At 49.5% G+C, this 19,323-nt stretch overlaps 1 protein-coding gene across 8 annotated transcripts in view; it reads right to left on the minus strand.

Annotated features, from left to right (window-relative positions):
• The window catches only part of DHX30 (DExH-box helicase 30), a 48,757-nt gene that overhangs the window by 4,585 nt on the left and 24,849 nt on the right, over positions 1-19,323 (minus strand). For all 8 annotated transcript variants that reach the window (XM_055279109.2, XM_055279089.2, XM_055279116.2 and 5 more), the window contains 5 exons: positions 18,003-18,133; positions 16,007-16,117; positions 3,792-4,093; positions 3,231-3,351; positions 2,367-2,516 (listed from right to left, as the gene is read on the minus strand). In XM_055279109.2, the coding sequence (XP_055135084.1) occupies positions 2,367-2,516; positions 3,231-3,351; positions 3,792-4,093; positions 16,007-16,117; positions 18,003-18,133 (815 nt within the window). The remainder of the gene's footprint in view (positions 1-2,366; positions 2,517-3,230; positions 3,352-3,791; positions 4,094-16,006; positions 16,118-18,002; positions 18,134-19,323) is intronic.

A 19,323-nucleotide genomic window follows, 5' to 3' on the forward strand; every position in this document is an offset into this window, starting at 1 on the left:
AGGCAGAAGCTGTGCCAAGTAATCTCTAAGAGATTTTGGATTTTGGCTGACATGGTGATGGAGGGAGAAATTATGAACTAGGAAAATGCAAACTTACCAAAATAAACGTTTTAAAAAATGAACTAAAGTTAATTCAGGCCTGGCGCGGTGGCTCACACCAGTAATCCCAGCACTTTGGGAGGCCGAGGCGGGCAAATCACCTGACGTCAGGGGTTCAAGACCAGCCTGGCTAACATGGTGAAACCCCGTCTCTACTAAAAATACAAAAATTAGCCAGGCGGGTGGGCCGGCACCTATAGTCCCAGCTACTAGGGAGGCTGAGGCACGAGAATCGCCTGAACTCTGGAGACAGAGGTTGCAGTGAGCCGAGATCGTGACGGTGCACTCCAGCCTGGGTGACAGAGCGAGACTCTGTCTCAAAGAAAATAATAATAAAGTTAATTCAAGAAAAGCTAAACCTGACATGTCACAGCAGAACAGCCCTAGGTCTGGAGAAGGCCCTGAGGAGAAACTGCTCGCTGTGCGGCTAGAGCCCCCCCAATACCACAATAGGCCACTGTCACCTCTGTGAATTCCCGACATATACTCTCAGACCAGCCAGGCCAGGCCCTCAATGCTAGAACGCACCCCACAGACTCCCTCTTCCTTTGCTGCCTCATCAAAGCCTTCCTCCCCCAATCCTTCCATCCCGCCTCCCAGTCCCTACATGGCACCTGACCCATCTGTGACCCCATCATATACAGACGCACGTGGAATTTCCTGTAAATATCGATTATAATGCAACTTGATCAAACAAGCTACTGGAAGGAAAACACTGTGTCTTACCTCCCTACATACCTAAAGCCACCTCACCAGAGATAAAACATGGCATTCCAATACTTCAGGCACACAGGTAAAACTAGTCTTGTGTTCCTGTCACCTCTAATGGCTGGACTCTGCTCACCCTTCGGAGCCCAGATCAAACATTACCTCCTTAAAGAAGTCTTCCCCCAACAGGGGCCAACCCCCTGCCTCTGGGCATGCTGGCACCATCAGCTATAAGGACCTAAAGGACAGGAATCTGGTCCCCGTACCACAGGAGGTGCCAACACAAGCACCCTGCTGCAGGAACAGGCTTCCGCCCTCTCCACAGACTTCATGGGTTTTACCCACCAGCCTCACTGACAAATGGCCCTCCTTCCCAGACAAGCTTGCTCCTTCCCAGACAAGCACCTACCATGCCAAGGTGCTTCTGCTCACAGTGCGTGTGCGTCAGGCCAAAGCTCAGATACCTCGAGTTCTACTCAATCCTTGTTCTGCCCTCGAGTCACAGGTAGCACATCTGTGCCCTCTTTATCTCACCACTTGCCTGTCCCCTCTTCCTCGTCTTTCTCCAGGTTCTTGTTACCTGTCACCATCAGCTGTAACTAAAACATGGTTCCCAGAGCCAACTGTACCCATGAAATGGTGCACCTGACCGTTCAGAGTAAAGCAGGCCCATTTCTGTCTTGTTCTGCAAACTAAACCTCCACCAACATGGGTTGAGATTACGAACTCCTCAGGCAGTCAGACACAATCCCAACTCCCTCCCACTACTGTGCCATCAGCTAACTCCACCAGCCCCTTTCAAGAGAACGGCCATGGCCAGGAGCGGTGGCTCACACCTGCAATCCCAACACTTTAGGAAGTGAAGGTAGAAAGACTGATTGAGCCCAAGATTTTAAGACCAGCCTTGGCAACACAGTGAGACCCTTGTCTCTACAAAAAATGTTTAAAAATTAGCTGGGAGTGGTGGTGCATACCTATGGTCCCAGCTATGCAGGAGGCTGAGGTGAAAGGATCGCTTAAGCCTGGGAGGTCGAGGCTGCAGTGAGCCATGATCGTGCCACTATACTCCAGCCTAGGCCACAGAGACCCTGTCTCAAAAAAAAGAGAACTGCCAGCTATCTGCCACACTGTCTCTACCTTGAAGCTGACTGCTTCCTCAATCGTCACTGCAGTCACAAGTCACATTATTCATTCTGCCCACAAAACCCGGGTTATCAGGATCATACTGGACACCAGGTCTGCCTCTCAAAACAGGCCCAGTTCCCCCGGCTTCACACTATTCAGAACAATGAGCAAGTTTCCTCCTGGCCTCACCAGGTTCAGGCCAATAGTGTGGAAAATGCTGGGTCACAGGCAAAGTATCTCCACAGGGCCTCTGGGAAAGCCGTGGCAACAGCCACAGGGCCTACAAGCGAGGTCTGCATACCAGCTGTCTTTGTGCCAGGCAAAAGGCCTGCTGTGGTGGTTTCATTTCCTAGAAAATGGGACCCATTTGCCACTGGCAGAGGGGAGCTTCAAGACATTCTCATGCACCACACCTAGGACCCTCCTAGACTCACCTTCAGTTTCTTGCAGGCCAAGGCTGCCGCCTTATTCTCAGCCTCTGCTTTGCGGCGCCCTTTGGCAACAAAGGTCATGGGGCAGGGCCAGAGCAGGGTGAGTGTAGACAGCTTGGTCTTGGTGCCCACAGTATGGAACTGCATGAGGTTCTACACGGAAGGCAAGAGAGATGGTTACAGAAATGTAGGGAATGGGAAGAGACTTGGGGCATTCTCAGAATGCCAAGGAGCCCAGAGACAGAATGAGCCACCGTCTCAGCAGGTGCCAGGCGTGAGCCATGCTAGAGGTGCTGCTGCATAGCCAGGAGCAGGCCCATGGGCTCAGGCACCCTAGTCCCAGGCTCGCTTCTCCTGCTATACCTCGACTTCCACTGCAGAAGACAGTGCTTGGGCAATGCCACCACCTGCCCTCCTAGCCCACTGTCATCTTGGCAACGTCGTGGCAGCTGTGGGTTGAAGCTGTCAGCATGAGCTAAAAACAAGGCACACCCTGCGGGAGCAAAAAGGCCCTGCACCTGGACAGAAGCTCTGCTTAACCAAAGCCCCTTCGCCTGGTAGCAAGACAGAAATTCCTACCTCACCAAGACCCACACCTGTAACCCCTCCCCACTGACAATCCATCGCCCAGAAGAGGTATGGGTCTTCTGCTCCTGCGGCCCCCAAGCCCACTCCCTGTGCTGCTGAGACTTGACCTCCATTTTGTCACACCTGCTGCTTTTCTTACCAAGCCGGAGTTCCTCCACCTGGCCTAGGTTTGGGCTGGAGGAACACACCCCCTCGGCCCTCTCTAATACTGCCTTTAGGGAACACTAGACATGACCAAGTAAACGGCCCCCACACACACTTCTAGGAGACCCAACTCACCTTAGCTGTGGAGGATGACGTTGCAATCTGAATCACCTTGGCCAGAAGGTTCTTGGGAAGTGGAAACTGGGTCAGAGCCCTAATGGCACTGTCGTCATCTGTCATCTCAAAGGAACTCCCCCTGGGAGGACCAAAAGTTTAACTGAAAGAATTCTCTCTCTTCCTGGACCAATTTCCCTGAGGCTCTGCGATGTAGGGCTGAGGACGCTGCGCTGCAGCAGGGAGCCAGAAGGCCAGAAGGCATGAAATGGATGGGAAACCGGGTGTCTCTGCTCCTCCCACAGCCACACTGCATGGGGACTGCTCCCTCCATTCCCTCACACAGATAAGACAGCAGAGAGCAGGGCCTCCGTGCTGCTGTTCTGCGAAAGCCCAGCCACACAGAAGACCACAGCTGGCTGTCCCCCAAGAATGGGCAGACACACACTGAGTGACGGGGCACACAGGCCGAAATGTGAGGCAGGGGCGCTCCCATCTCAGAGAAAGCTAGCAGAGAACATTCGCCCATCCCCGTGTCAAGGCACAGCCAGCCTCCGCTGCATCCCCATTCCCCATCTGTACCTTGAGTCCCTGAGTGGGGCGTGGGAATCCTGCTGGGTCATGGACAAGAAGTCGGTAACATCTATGGTCCCTTCTTCTAGCTCTTCCTCCTCATCCTCCTCTTCTTCCCGGCCCAAAGAGCGGGATAGGCCCCCAGGTCCCCCTGGCCGAATGCTCTCCGGATTCAGCTGCCGCCAGGAAGTAGGGGGCATGGTGGGTTCCGGACGCCACCAGCTGTCGGCAGGGGAGCCAAAGCGATCAGCTAGCACTCGGTATTTGGCTGCGTCAAACAACTCATTCCGGGGACCCAGCAGACCCCAACCCTGGAGGGGAAAAGGGACGTTTTAACGATTCATACCATCTTTACACCTCAGTCGGCCTGGCCCGTGTCCAGCTACACCGTTAAGTCCCTTGTGTTGTGGAGCCATAGTTTTTCATCTGTTTACCCACTTCAGCCCTAGTCCAGAATTGGGCATGGAACACCGAAAGATGCCTAGCTTTGATACAAACAAATAACCCCACATGGCAATGGATAAGCAGAAGATACTGTTTGTTTTTTGTTTTTTTGACACAGGGTCTCACTCTGTCACCCAGACTGGAGTGCAGTGGCACAATCATGGCTCACTACAACCTCTGCCTCCTCGGCTCAGGTGACCCTCCCACCTCAGCCCCCAAAGTAACTGGGACCAAAGGCATGCACCACCACGCCTAGCAAATTTTTGTGGCAACAGGGCTTCACCATGTTGCCCAGGATGGTCTTGAACTCCTGGACCCAAGTGATCCGCCCACCTTGGCCTCCCAAAGTGCTAGGATTACAGGCATGAGCCACCGCACTGAGCCCAAGAAGATACATTCACATAATAATCTAGCAAGCTTCAGTAAATACAGCAATTAAAAAGTACGTAGGGCCAAGTGCGGTGGCTCATGCCTGTAATCCCAGCACTTTGGGAGGCCGAGACAGGTGGATCATGACGTCAGGATATTGAGACCATCCTGGCCAACACGGTGAAACCCTGTCTCTACTAAAAATACAAAAAAATTAGCCAGGCGTGGTGGCGAGTGCCTGTAGTCCCAGCTACTTGGGAGGCTGAGGCAGGAGAATGGCGTGAACCCGGGAGGCGGAGCTTGCAGTGAGCCGAGATCATGTCACTGCACTCCAGCCTGGGCGACAGAGCAAGACTCTGTCTCAAAAAAAAAGGAAAGAAAAGAAAAAAAAACACGTAGCCGGACGGGCACAGTGGCTCACACCTGTAATCCCAGCACTCTGGGAGGCCCAGGCAGGTGGATTACTTGAGGTCAGGAGTTGGAGACCAGCCTGGCCAACATGACAAAACCCCATCATACTAAAAACACAAAAATTAGCCGGGCATGGTGGTGGGCACCTGTAATCCCAGCTACTCAGGGGGCTGAGACAGGAGAATCGCTTGAACCCGGGAGGCAGTGGTTGCAGTGAGCTGAGATGGTGCTGCTGCACTCCAGCCTGGGCAATAGAGACTCCACACAAAAAAAAAAAACAACAAACCTGTGTAGCCCACACCATGATACAGATATAACTTCTGTTATAAAAAGTTATATATAAGAATATAAGAATCCTGAAGGCTGGGCGCGGTGGCTCATGCATGTAATCCCAGCACTTTGGGAGGCCGAGGTGGGCGGATCACCTGAGGTCAGGAGTTTGAGACCAACCTGACCAATATGGAGAAACCCTGTCTCTATTAAAAACACAAAATTAGCCAGGCATGGTGGTGCATGCCTGTAATTCCAGCTACTCGGGAGGCTGAGGCAGGAGAATCGCTTGAAGCCGGGAGGCAGAGGTTGCGGTGAGCCGAGATTGCACCATTGCACTCCAGCCTGGGCAACAAGAGCAAACCTCCAGCGAAACTCTGTCTCAAAAAAAAAAAAAAAAAAAAGAATATAAGAATCCTATGTTAGGAATACATTCTAGAGAAATTTGAAATGTTAAAGCTATTTATACAAAAATATGATTTTAAATGTGTTATAGCTTCATGCTTTTCTACAGAAAATATAAATTAAACATTGCCTAAGTCTCTAGCATGTATACAGCAACATGTTGGGCCACCTGAGCATCATCAGGAGAGACAAGACCTGGTCCTTGGCCTCAAGCAGTTCGGAATATAAGAGGCAGTTAGCCAGGGGTGGTGGTATGTGCCTGTAGTCCCAGAGACTCAGAAGGCTGAGGCAAGAGGATCACTTGAGGCCTACAGATCGAGGCTGCAGTGAGCCATGATCACACCACTGAACTCCAGCCTGGGTGACAGAGCAAGACCCTATCTCCAAAAACAAACAGAAAAGGAATCTAAGCAGCAGAAGAGAAATGCAGATGGCCAGGGTCTAAGGAACAAAGACGTGAGTGAGATGAGTGAGCAGCTGGGAGAACAGGAGCAAATGCGAAGAAAGCATAGGTTGCAGGAGCTGCCACTGGGAGTGGTAAAGGCGACAAAGTCTGAGGGACAACAAGAACAAGGCCTATCAGGTGAATGTCAGGGCCATGTGACAGCAGACAGCAGGGGCCACGGGCCAGAAACCTCTCTACGGTGAGCTTTCAGTCTCACCCGACTCATGACAAGCTGGAGAGTGACCATGGCCTGCCTTCCTAAAACTTTCTCCTTGGGTTTTTGAGATAATTAAATTTAATTTTAAAAATTCTATTCACAAAAGTAACAAAAACCATCACCTACCTAAGGTGAACTAAGGCCACATAGAAAGGTAGGGACTAAGAAAGGTCAGAAAGCTATGGACTAAGCACACAACTTGGCAAAAGGATGTAAATCCATGGAGATATACGTTCCTGGATGATAGAACTTTTATGTGTGAGGAGACAAAAACCTCTTAAATTAATCCATAAATTGAACACAATTCCAATCAAAGTCTGCAGAGGCTTCTTATTAAGCATTTGACAAACCAATTCTAAAGTTTGTCTATTAAGAATAGACGCATGAAAACAGCAGGATTATGGGACAGAAGATGGGGCCAAGGTATGCCACACACACATCCACGAACCCTTGGGGAAGGGCCCGATCCAAGGCTCAGCTGCCACACTTTTGCATCACCGCCTCGCTTCTGACAAGAATGCCTCTGGTTCCAGAGCAGCAATACAAGCATCCCTCCTTGGCCTGGCTTCCCCAGCAGGACAGCACCGTTCTCCCCCTGTCCTTGCAACCACACTTTCACTAGACCAGAGGATCTCGTCCCCATAGGCTCACTGCTGGTCCTGGCCATGCTCCCACACCGGTCCTGAGCTGTATCAACATCCACTAGCCACTGTTCTCGCCATAACCTAGGCACCAACCCATTGCTGGTCCACAGCTCCCCCTGCTGGCGCATGCTGCTCCTCCAACCCATTCTTCCTCTCACCTCCTCAACTGTCCAGGCGCTGTCCGTGCAACTTCTCTAATAGCTTTTTGTTGTTGTTCCTTTTCAGAGAGAGAGTCTCGCTCTGTCACCCAGGCTGGAGTGCAATGGCATTATCTCAGCTCACTGCAACCTCTGCCTGCTGGGTTCAAGCGATTCTCCTGCCTCAGCTTCCTGTGTAGCTGGGATTACAGGCACGCGCCACCACGCCCGGCTAATTTTTGTATTTTAGTAGAGATGACGTTTCACCACGTTGGCCAGGCTGGTCTCGAGCTCCTGACCTTGTGATCCACCTGCCTCGGCCTCCCAAAGTGCTAGGATTACAGGCGTGAGCCCTCATGCCTAGCCCTCTAATACCGTTGAAGAAACCTCCTCTACTGCTGCCGCTGGCGTTCTCTTCCATCCAGTGTCCCTGTCTCTGGTCTTGCCAAAAACTACTGCTGTCAGTGATTTTTCCTAAAGGCAAATTTGGCTGTGTCATTCTATCAATTACCACTAGTCAGAAGCCCCAGCAGCCACAGGATCAAATCATTCTGCCCCTGTGACAGTGAAGGCCCTGGAGTTCTCCTCCCTGCCCGTCTACCCCATGGCCCGGCAGGCAGACCCACATTCATTCTCATTCCCCACAGCCACGCATATCCACCCGGGCTCTAAGCCACAGTGGCCTGAGTCTGGAGTGCCTTGCTCCAGCCCTCGGCCCCGGCAGGACCATTCTTCAAGAATAAGCCTCTTCTATTTAGGAGGCTGGGGTGCATTTATGTCCTCCCGTGGACACCTTCTTGGCTGTGGCTGCTGACTCAGTCCCCTTTGCGCTGCCAGCACATTTCACCAAGCCTGCGGGCAATGCGGAAAAAGACATGTGGTTTGGGGGGAAAGGGAAACGCTGAAGAACTGGGAGTACAGCTATTAGAGAATAAAAGGCTGAGTTCTAGAATAAAAAACAATTCCTACAACCACAACAAGATCTCACCTCACACCCATTAGGATCGCTATGATCAAAAAAACAAAAACAACTAGGCTGGGCACGGTGGCTCACACCTGTAATCCCAGCACTTTGGGAGGCGGCCGGATCGTGAGGTCAGGAGTTCAAGACCAGTCTGGCCAATACGGTGAAACCCTGTCTCTACTAAAAATACAAAACTTAGCCGGGCGTGGTGGTGTGCACCTGTAGTCCCAGCTACTCGGGAGGCTGAGGCAGGAGAATCACTTAAACCCAGGAGGTGGAGGTTGCAGTGAGCCGAGATTGCACCACTGCACTCCAGCCTGGGCAACAGAGCAAGACACTGTCTCAAAACAAAACAAAACAAAAAAAGCTATACATATAGATGGGGGAGAGAAAAAGAGATGGAGAAAAATGTGATAATGACCTGCTTCAGACAGGCTGGGATGGCCGGGCACAGTAGCTCATGCCTGTAATCCCAACACTTTGGGAGGCGGAGGCGGAGGCAGAGGCATGCGGATCACCTAAGGTCAGGAGTTTGAGACCAGCCTGGCCAACATGGTGAAACCTCATCTCTATCAGAAATACAAAAATCGGCCAGGCGTGGTGGTGGGCACCTGTAATCCCAGCTATGAGGGAGGCTGAGGCAGGAGAATCACTTGAATCCGGGAGGCGGACAGAGGTTACAGTGAGCCAAGATCACGCCACTGCACCATGGCACTCCTGCCTGGGCGAAAGAGAAAGACTCTATCTCAAAAAACAAAAGTGTGAGTTTGAAGTGCCTTCAAACATCCAGCCAGCCAGTCAGCCAGGCAGAGAAGGATTTCTCAGCTTCAGCATAATTGCTATTTTGGGTAGGGTAATTCTTTGCTATAGGGGGCTGTCCCGTGTACTGTAAGCTGGGAAGAAGCATTCCTGGCCTTGATCTTACGGCTGCCAGTAGCACTCCTCCACCTGTGTCCAATGAAAATCCCTATAGACATTGCCAAATGGCCCCTGGCCACTCTCAGCACTTTTTTTCAACATAATACTAAAAGTACTAGAAAGAGCAGGCAGACAAGAAAAAAAGGCATCCAAACTAGAAAGAAAGAAGTAAAATTATCCCTGCTTACAGATGACATATCTTATATATAGAAAACCCAAGAGAGCCAGGCGCAGTGGCTCACGCCTGTAATCCCAGAACTTTGGGAGGCTGAGGCGGGTGGACCACCTGAGGTCAGGTGTTCGAGACCAGCCTAGCCAACATGGTGAAACCCCATCTCTACTAAAAGTACAAAAAAATTGGCCGGGCGCAGTGGCTCACACCTGTAATCCCAGCACTATGGGAAGCCAAGGCAGGCAGATCACCTGAGGTCAGGAGTTCGAGAACAGCCTGACCAACATGGAGAAACCCTATCTCTAGTAAAAATACAAAATTCTGGGCGTGGTGGCACATGCCTGTAATCCCAGCTACTCCAGAGGCTAAGGCAGAACTGCTTGAACCCAGGAGATGGAGGTTGCGGTGAGCTGAGATTGCGCCACTGCACTCCAGCATGGGCAATAAGAGCGAACCTCCATCTCAAAAAAAAAAAACAAAAATTAGCCAGGCATGATGGCACACGCCTGTAATCCCAGGCACTCGGGAGGCTGAGGCAGGAGAATTGCTTGAACCCAGGAGGCACAGGCTGCAGTGAGCCGAGATCGCGCTGCTGCACTCTAGCCTGGGCAACAGAGCAAGACTCCATCTCAAAAAATAAAAAATAAAATAAAAAATAAAGAAGTTCCTCAAAAAATTAAAAATAAAACTACCATATGGTCCAGCAATATCTGCTCTGGGTATATACCCAAAGGGAATGAAATCATCAGCTCATAGGGATGTCTGCACTCCCATGTTAACTGCAGCATTATTCACAAGTCAAGATACGGAAACAACCTAAGCATCTATCAAAGGATGGATGGTACATATACACAACAGGATATTATTCAGCCTTTAAAGAGGAGATCCGGCCAGGTGCGGTGGCTCATGCCTGTAATCCCAGCAGTTTGGGAGGCTAAGACAGGTGGATTGCTTGAGCTCAGGAGTTCAAGACCAGTCTGGGCAACAACGGAAGACCCCATCTCTACAAAATTAGCCGGGTGAGGTGGCGCACACCTGCAGTCTCAGTTACTCCAGAGGTTTAGGTGGGAGGATCTCTTGAGCCCAGGAGGTGGAGTCTGCAGTGAGCCATGATCACACCACTGCATTCCAGCCTAGGCCACAGAGCAAGACCCTGTCTCAAAATAAATAAATAAAAGTAAAAACATGGATAAACCTGGAAGACATTATGCTAAGTAAGCCAGACAAAGAAAATACCACATGGGCCAGGAGCAGTGGCTCACACCTATAATCCCAGCACTTCGAGGCCAAGGTGGGTGGATCACTTGAGGTCAGGAGTTCAAGACCAGCCTTGCCACCATGGCAAAACCCCATCTCTACAAAAAATACAAAAATTAGCTGGGCGTGGTGGCACATGCCTGTAGTCCCAGCTACTCAGGAGGCTGAGACATGAGAATTGCTTGGACCTAGGAGGCAGAGGTTGCAGTGAGCCAAGATGGCGCCACTGCACTCTAGCCTGGGCAATAGACTGAGACTTGGTCTCGAAAACAAAACAAAACGAAAATACCACATGATCTCACATGTGGAATCTAAAATAAGCTGAATACACAGAAACAAGAGTAGACCTGGTAGTTACCAGGGGCAGGAAGAAAAGAGAAATGGGGAGATGTAAGTCCAGGGATGTAAAGTTACATATATATAAGAAGAGTAAGTCTAAAGATCTAATGTACACCATAAGGACTATAATTAATAATATTGTATTATAAACTGGAAATTTGCTAAGAGAATACATTTTTTTTCTTTTTTTTTTTTTTCCTTTTGGAGATGGAGTTTTGCTCTTGTTGCCCAGGCTGGAGTGCTGTGGCGCGATCTCAGCTCACTGCAACCTCTGCATCCTGGGTTCAACTGATTCTCCTGCCTCAGCCTCCCAAGTAGCTGGGACTACAGGCATGCACCACCACGCCCGGCTAATTTTTGTATTTTTAGTAGCGACAGGATTTCACCATGTTGGCCAAGCTGGTCTTGAACTCCTGACCTCATGATCCACCCGCCTCGGACTCCCAAAGTGCTGGGATTACAGGCATGAGCCAGCGCCCGGCCAAGAGTACATTTTAGGTGCTCTTTTTTTTCTTTTTCTTTTTTTTTTTTTGAGAGACAGAGAGAGTCCTGCTTTGCTGCCCAGGCTGGAGTTCAGTGGTATCATCTCGGCTCACTGCAACCTCTGCCTCCCAGGTTCAAGCAATCCTCCCACCTCAGCCTCCCAAGTAGCTGGGACTACAGGCAAACACCACCACACGCTGCTAATTTTTGTTTTATAAAATACAAAAAAGGCTTTTCACCCTGTTGCCCAGGCTGGTCTCAAACTCCTGGGCTCAAGTGATCCGCCTACTTCAGCCTCCCAAATTGCTAGAATTACAGGCATGAGCCACCATACCCAGCCTTAGGTGCTCTTACCACAAAAAAAGATAACTATTTGAGGTGACAGATATGTTAATTTGCTTGAATATAGTATTCATTTCATTCTGTGTTTATGAAAGTGTATGTGAATATGAAACATCATATTGTACACATTAAATAAAGACAATAAAAAAAAATTATGCCAGGAGCTGTGACTCACACCTATAATCCCAGCACTTTGGGAGGCTAAGGTGGGAGGATCACTGGAGCCCAGAAGTTCAAGACCAGCCTAGAAAACACAGCAGGACACCATCTCTACAGGGAAAAAAAAAGAAAAAAAAAAAAAGAGGCCAGGCATAGTGCATCACACCTCTAATCCCAGCACTTTGGGAGGCCAAGGCAGGCAGGCAGCTTGAGCTTAGGAGTTTGAGACCAGCCTGGCCAACACGGCAAAACCCTGTCTCTACCAAAAATATAAAAACATTAGCTGAGCATGGTGGCACACACCTGTAGTCCCAGCTACTTGGGAGGCTGAAGTGGGAGGATCACTTGAGCCCGGGAGCCAGAGGTTGCAGTGAGACGAGACTGCGCCACTGTACTCCAGCCTGGACAACAGAGTGAGACCCTGTCTCAAAAAGAAAAAAAAAAAAAGAATTAGATGTTCCATGAGGAACAAAATCATCCATGGTTGAGAATCACTGAGGTAGAACTACCCTATGGGAGATGGATATTTTCGAGACATTAAACACAGAGAGAATGGTTGAACCTATAAGAGACAAGATTCCCCAGGGAGGAAAGAAAATTAGCTGGGCATGGTTGTGTGTGTCTGTAATCCCAGCTACCTGGGAGCTGAGGCAGAAGCTCTGGAGTTCAAGACCTGCCTAGACAACATAGCTAGACCCCATCTCAATCAATCAATCAATCAAGATATTTTAGAGGGTGAAAGAGGAAAAGGTACTTGAGAGTGACCTAGAGAGGCCGGGCGCGGTGGCTCAAGCCTGTAATCCCAGCACTTTGGGAGGCCGAGGCGGGCGGATCACGAGGTCAGGAGATCGAGACCATCCTGGCTAACACGGTGAAACCCCGTCTCTACTAAAAAAATACAAAAAATTAGCCGGGTGTGTTGGCGGGCGCCTGTAGTCCCAGCTACTCGGGAGGCTGAGGCAGGAGAATGGCGTGAACCCGGGAGCCGGAGCTTGCAGTGAGCCGAGATCGCGCCACTGCACTCCAGCCTGGGCAACAGAGCGAGACTCCGTCTCAAAAAAAAAAAAAAAAAAAAAAAGAGAGTGACCTAGAGAGAAAAGAGAAGCAAAGGTCTTCCAGTGGCTGAGGACAAAATGCATGGCAGTGCCAAGGCTACAGAACACTGTGGGGATACAGAGGTACACAGAGGCCAGGCAGTCAGCACACATCTGTAATCCCAGCACTTTGGGAGGCCGAGGCAGAAGGATCACTTCAGCCCAGGAATTAGAGACCAGCCTGGGCAACAGAGTAAGACCCTGTGTCTATTAAAAAAAAAAAAAAGATATTAACTGGCTCTCAAGTTAATATAAAATGGATCATTTTATCAGCCCCTCCAGATATAACCATTCATTAAGAATAGTTCAAGGTTCAACAATAAGGAAAATGCCAAGACGATGGGAGAGAGGAATAAAAGAAAAAGGAAAAGGCCTGCAGAGACAAAACTAAATACCTAAAGTGTGCAACAAGGAAAAGTATTTAGAGTGGTCCACTAAAGCCTTTTCTTTCTATGTTTTAAATTGAGTAAAATACACATAGGCTGGGTGCAGTGGCTCACACCTGTCATCCTAGCACTTTGGGAGGCTGAGGCAGGAGGATGGCTTGAACCTAGGAGTTCAAAACCAGCCTCAGCAATATAGTAAGACCCCATCTCTACTTAAAAAAAAAAAAAAAAAAAAAAAAGATAACTAGAGGGCATGAATGAAGATGGCCAAGTCAGCAGAGTGGAGAAAATACAAGCACAGAGAGCTGTTCGCAGTGGATCAGAGCCAAGGGAAAAAACCAGAGCACTGAGTATTTTTGAGGCCTATAGAAAAGAACCAGAAAAGGAAGAATCTGAAAATTAAACAAAAGGGCGAGAGAGGAGATGCAGAAGAGACACAGAAAAGGGGACTATTACAGTTTGGGTATCTGCCCCCTCCACATCTCATGCCAAAATGTGATCCCCAATGACAAAGGTGGGCCTGGTGGGAGGTGTTTGGGTCATGGGGGCAGATCTCTCATGAACGGCTTGATGCCCTCCCCGCAGTAATGAATGAGTTCTTGCCCTGTTAGTTCATACAGGAGCTAGTTGTTTCAATGGCTCTAGCTTCTCTCTTGCTGTGGGACACACCAGCTCCCCTTCCCTCCCACCACGACTTCCTGAGGCCTCACCAGAAGTCAAGCAGATGCTGGCACCAGGCTTCTTGTACAGTCTGCGGAACTGTGAGACAAATAAATCTCTTTCTTTTTTTAATACATTACCCAGTCTCATGTATTCCTTTATAGCAATGGACTATTACAGGAACAGAGAAAAGAGATGGGTATAATGGGGGCCCAGAATAGCAACAGGGACCTTCCTCTTCAAATGCAGGAAAGAGAAAGGAACAGTAAAAGCCTGGAGACCATGAGTAGAAGAGAAGCTGAGGGAATATGCATCCTGTGGCTTTTTCTTGTCAGAGCAGAGATGACAACTTAGGAAACTGGCCGGGCGCGTGGTTCACACCTGTAATCCCAGCACTCTGCGAGGCTGAGGTGGGAGGATTGCTTGAGACCAGGAGTTTGACACCAGCCTGGGCAACATGGAAAAACCCCATCTCTACAAAAAATACAAAAACATTAGCCAGGCATGGTGGTGCAGGCCTGCAGTCCCAGCTACTGGGGAGGCTGAGGTGGGAGGATGGCTTGAGCCTGGGAGGTCGAGGTTGCAGTGAGCCATGATCACGCCACTGCACTCCAGTCTGGGCAACAGAGCAAGACCCTGTCTCAAAAAAATTAGAGCCAGGCACGGTGCTGCATGTCTGTAAACCCAGCACTTTGGGAGGTGGAGGCAGGAGGATTGTTTGAGGCCAGGAGTTAGAGACCAGCCTGAGCAACATAGTGAGACCTCGTCTCTACTAAAAATGAAAAAAATTAATACTATTTTTTTTTGTGACGGAGTCTCATCCTGTTGCCCAGGCTGGAGTGCAATGGTGTGATCTCGGCTCACTGAAACCTCCGCCTCCCAGGTTCAAATGATTCTCCTGCCTCAGCCTCCCGAGTAGCTGGGATTACAGGTGCCCGCCACCACGCCCACTTAATTTTTGTATTTTTAGTAGAGACAGGGTTTCACCATGTTGGTCAGGCTGGTCTTGGGCTCCTGACCTCATGATCTGCCTGCCTCGGCCTCCCAAAGTGCTGAGAATACAGGCGTGAGCCACCATGCCCGGCCTAAAAATGAAAATATTTTTAAAAATTAAAAAAAAAGTTGGCCAGGCGTGGTGGCTCATGCCTGTAATCCCAGCACTTTGGGAGGCCAAGGTAGGCGGATCACGAAGTCAGGAGATTGAGACCATCCTGGCTAACAAGGTGAAACCCCGTCTCTACTAAAAATACAAAAATTAGCCAGGCATGGTGGTGGGCGCCTGTAGTCCCAGCTACTCAGGAGGCTGAGGCAAGAGAATGGCGTGAACCCGGGAGGCGGTGCTTGCAGTGAGCTGAGATCGCGCCACTGCTCTCCAGCCCAGGCAACAGAGCGAGACTCCGTCTCAAACAAAAACAAAAAAAAAATTAAAAATTAAAAAAAAGTAAGACAGGACTACACTGCTATAGAGAAAAACCTACATGAAATGATGAGAAAAGAAAAAATAGAAACCAACATGGAAATATATCCATCACGCTGTATATCGGAAGTTTTTCATAAGGTAGTTCCTCTCTGCAGTTTTTAAAACCACAGAAAATAGGCCGGGTGGTTTTTAAAACCACAGAAAATAGATTACGAGCTCACGCCTGTAATCCCAACACTTTCAGAGGCCTAGGCAAGTGGATCACTTGAGGTCAGGAGTTCAAGACCAGCCTGGCCAACAGGATGAAACCCCCTCTCTACTAAAAATACAAATATTAGCCAGGTGTGGTGGTGGGCACCTGTAATCCCAGCTACTTGGGAGGCTGAGGCATGAGAATCACTTGAACCTAGGAGGTGGAGGTTGCAGTGAGCCAAGATCGCATCACTGCACTCCAGCCTGGGCAACAGAGGGAAACTCTGACTCAAAGGAAAAAAACAACAACAACAAAAAAAAACACAGAAAATATATATATATCTCATTGGCTGAACATTAAGAAAGGAATCAGGAAGTGGGAAGGGCTCAGGACAGGTGAGTGGTAGAACACTGGGCCAACCTCTACCAATAAAAACAAAGGGCAAGGAGTTTCCCAGGAGGAAGGTCTGGGTAGCTTTCACTGAGGGAGGGTCACCTTGAACAGCTGGCAGGCCGCAGCTGCAGCCTGCCGCTCAGCATCGATCTTCTTGCTGCCATAGCCTTCTACCTCCACGCTCTTGGGCCACTTTATGTGCAGTGTGACTTTCTGGGGAAGAGAAGAGAGAAATCAGAAGTCTTGCCACTCCAGACTACAGTTGTTGCAAATTACATGGAGAATAAACAGTGGTGGACCTCACAGCAGCAGACCTCACAGCAGCAATGTGCTAGGTTCAGAGTTGAGAACAGAGGACAGAACCCCAATCCCATCATTAACTCCTTATAAGGCTCTAACTGTTCTCACCGTGAAACCATCTGTTCTACCCCAAGTTGTTTTGCTTCTTCGCCATGTTCTAGCCAGAGGCCAAGCTGGGATCCATCTTCATCTTTTTTTTTCTTTTTTTTTTTGAGACAGAGTCTTGCACTGTCACCCAGGCTAGAGTGCAGTGGCACGATCTCGGGTCACTGCAAGCTCTGCCTCCCAGGTTCACGCCATTCTCCTGCCTCAGCCTCCCAAGTAGCTGGGACTACAGGCGCCCGCCACCATGCTCAGCTAATTTTTTGTACTTTTAGTAGAGACGGGGTTTCACCATGTTAGCCAGGATGGTCTCGATCTCCTGACCTCATGATCCGCCCGCCTCGGCCTCCCAAAGTGCTGGGATTACAGGTGTGAGCCACCGCACCCGGCCTCATCTTTTTTTTTTTTTTTTTTTTTGAGACGGAGTCTTGCTCTCTCACCCAGGCTGGAGTGCAGTGGCGCGATCTCGGCTCACTGCAAGCTCCGCCTCCCGAGTTCACGCCATTCTCCTGCCTCAGCCTCTCCGAGTAGCTGGGACTACAGGCGCCCGCCACCACGCCCGGCTAATTTTTTGTATTTTTAGTAGAGACAGGGTTTCACCGTGGTCTCGATCTCCTGACCTCGTGATCCACCTGCCTCGGCCTCCCAAAGTGCTGGGATTACAAGTGTGAGCCACCGCGCCCGGCAGGCCTCATCTTTTGTGTGTGTGTGTGGGGGACAGGATCTCACGCTGTTGCCCGGGCTGGAGTGCAGTAGCATGATCACGGCTCACTGCAGCCTCAACCTCCTGGGCTCAAGCAGTCCTCTCATCTCAGCTTCCCTAGTAGCTGGGGCTACAGGCCTGCACCACAATGCCTGAGTAACTTTTTCATTTTTTGTAGAAATGGGGTCTCACTATGTTGCCCAGGCTGGTCCCAAACCCCTGGGCTCAAGGGATCCTCCCTACTCTACCTCCTAAAGTGCTGGGATTACAGGCATGAACCAACACAACCAGGCCCCATCTTTGTCTTTAAAAATCATCCAGACTGAGAGCAGTGGTGGCTCCCAGCATTTTGGGAGGCTGAGGAGGGAGGATCCCTTGAACCAAGGGGTTTGAGACCACCCTGAGCAACATAGCAAGAACCCGTCTCTACAAAAAATACAAAAAATTAGCCGAGTGTGGTGGCACCTGTCTGTAGTCCCAGCTACTTTGGAGGCTGAGGCAGGAGGATCACTTGATCCCAGGAGTTTGAGTTTACTGTGAGTTATGATTGTGCCACTGCACTCCAGCCTGGGTGAGAGAGAGACTCTGACTCTGTCTCTACAAAAATAAATAAAATAAATGTTAAAAAATCATCCAGAATGGTTTGCTGGCATGCTTCTATGGTTCCAGAATCTATAAGACTCTAAGGGCAAGAATTATCATCAACTCTAACCCTCTGCAGTCCTTAGTTGATGGGGGCAAAAACCAAGGATCCATATAGGGGCTTGTCTTAGATAAGATGGCACCTCATTTGCCCTGTGTTCCCCTTCCCTAAACCAGGCATGTGTATTCTAGCTCTTCTTCAAACCTAGCTTTGCTCTGAGTCTCTGCTGACCATTTTAATTCAGGAAACCCATTCTATGGCCTCCTTGACAAAGAAACCTAAGACAGAAAGGACAAACAGCCTCCTTTCTGAGTCATACCAATGTTTTTCCTTGCCACCAGCAGAGTTACCTTTTTCTTCGGTCCATTTGTGTGCACGTAGACTAGTTTGTCTTTTGCATGTGAGATGCCGAGGGCTCTTCCAATCACACTGTTGAGAAGATTTTTGGGCTGTGGGAACTCTTTTAATAGGTCCCTAGAAGCTAAGAAAATAAGAACAAAAGCATTACAGTTGTGTGTATCAGGGGTGTGTATGTGGGGTGTGTATCAGGGCAACCCTGGGCTGGATTCTGAGGATATTGGCTCATGACCCCAAACCACCCAGGAGCATCTTGGAAAAGAAAAGAGGAATGACTTCAGGGTTTACAGGGAAGAGTGGGGCCAGACCCACTTGAATAACCATCTCCTGAAGAAGGGCCAATGACCCACACACCACAGAAGGGATCCTACCAGCATCCTCTTCCCCCACCCAACCTCCTTATTTCATACATCACCTACAAAAGCCTGGTTGGTCAATAAACCCCCCTAGTCTGATGTCTGAAAGACACTAAACAAACAAGCAAGCAAAAAATACAAAAACAAAAATCCACCACACACACAAACTGGAGATCAAGACAATGCAAGGCTCTTCCTAAAATAAGACACACACAAGAGAGACCTGGCCCCATGTATCTCAAGTGATGAGATCCAGATGCTGAATACCAGACCCCAGCTCTCAACCGTATCTAAGCACACTGCAAAAGACTCCCACAGAATGAAACTATGTGTGGGTACTGATTGAAGACCTCTACATCTGGCTGGGCGTGGTGGCTCATGCCTGTAATCCCAGCACTTTGGGAGGCCAAGGTGGGTGGATCACAAGGTCAGGAGTTCGACAACCTGGCCAACATAGTGAAACCTCGTCTCTACTAAAAATACAAAAAATTAGCTAGACCTGGTGGCAGGCGCCTGTAGTCCCAGCTACTTGGGATGCTGAAGCAGGAGAATCGCTTGAACCTGGGAGGCGGAGGTTGTAGTTAGGCAAGATTGCGCCACTGCACTCCAGCCTGGGCAACAAGAGTGAAACTCCATCTCAAAAAAAAAAAAAAAACCCTACATCTGAGCAGGCATGAATTATTCCTCCCCCAAGTTCTCTGGAATCAAGGGGAAAATTGATGCATCAGATACCATGAGAGGTACCTCGCTTCTTTTCATTTGTTTTTTGGATTAATCCCAGAGCAGAAAGGGAAGAGGTATCTACCTAGGGTAAGCTTGTACCAGACACAAGGCTTAACCAGGTCATGAAGAGGTCTGCTAGGAACACGGGGGGCCATATCATTCTCCACTCTACCCTCTGGCAGCTCCAAAAGGAGCTGTATATACGCACATGTGCACCTGCGTGTACACTGATCAC

This window comes from Symphalangus syndactylus, chromosome 1 (genome assembly GCF_028878055.3).
Source record: "Symphalangus syndactylus isolate Jambi chromosome 1, NHGRI_mSymSyn1-v2.1_pri, whole genome shotgun sequence".
In the NCBI taxonomy this organism is placed as follows: domain Eukaryota; kingdom Metazoa; phylum Chordata; class Mammalia; order Primates; family Hylobatidae; genus Symphalangus; species Symphalangus syndactylus.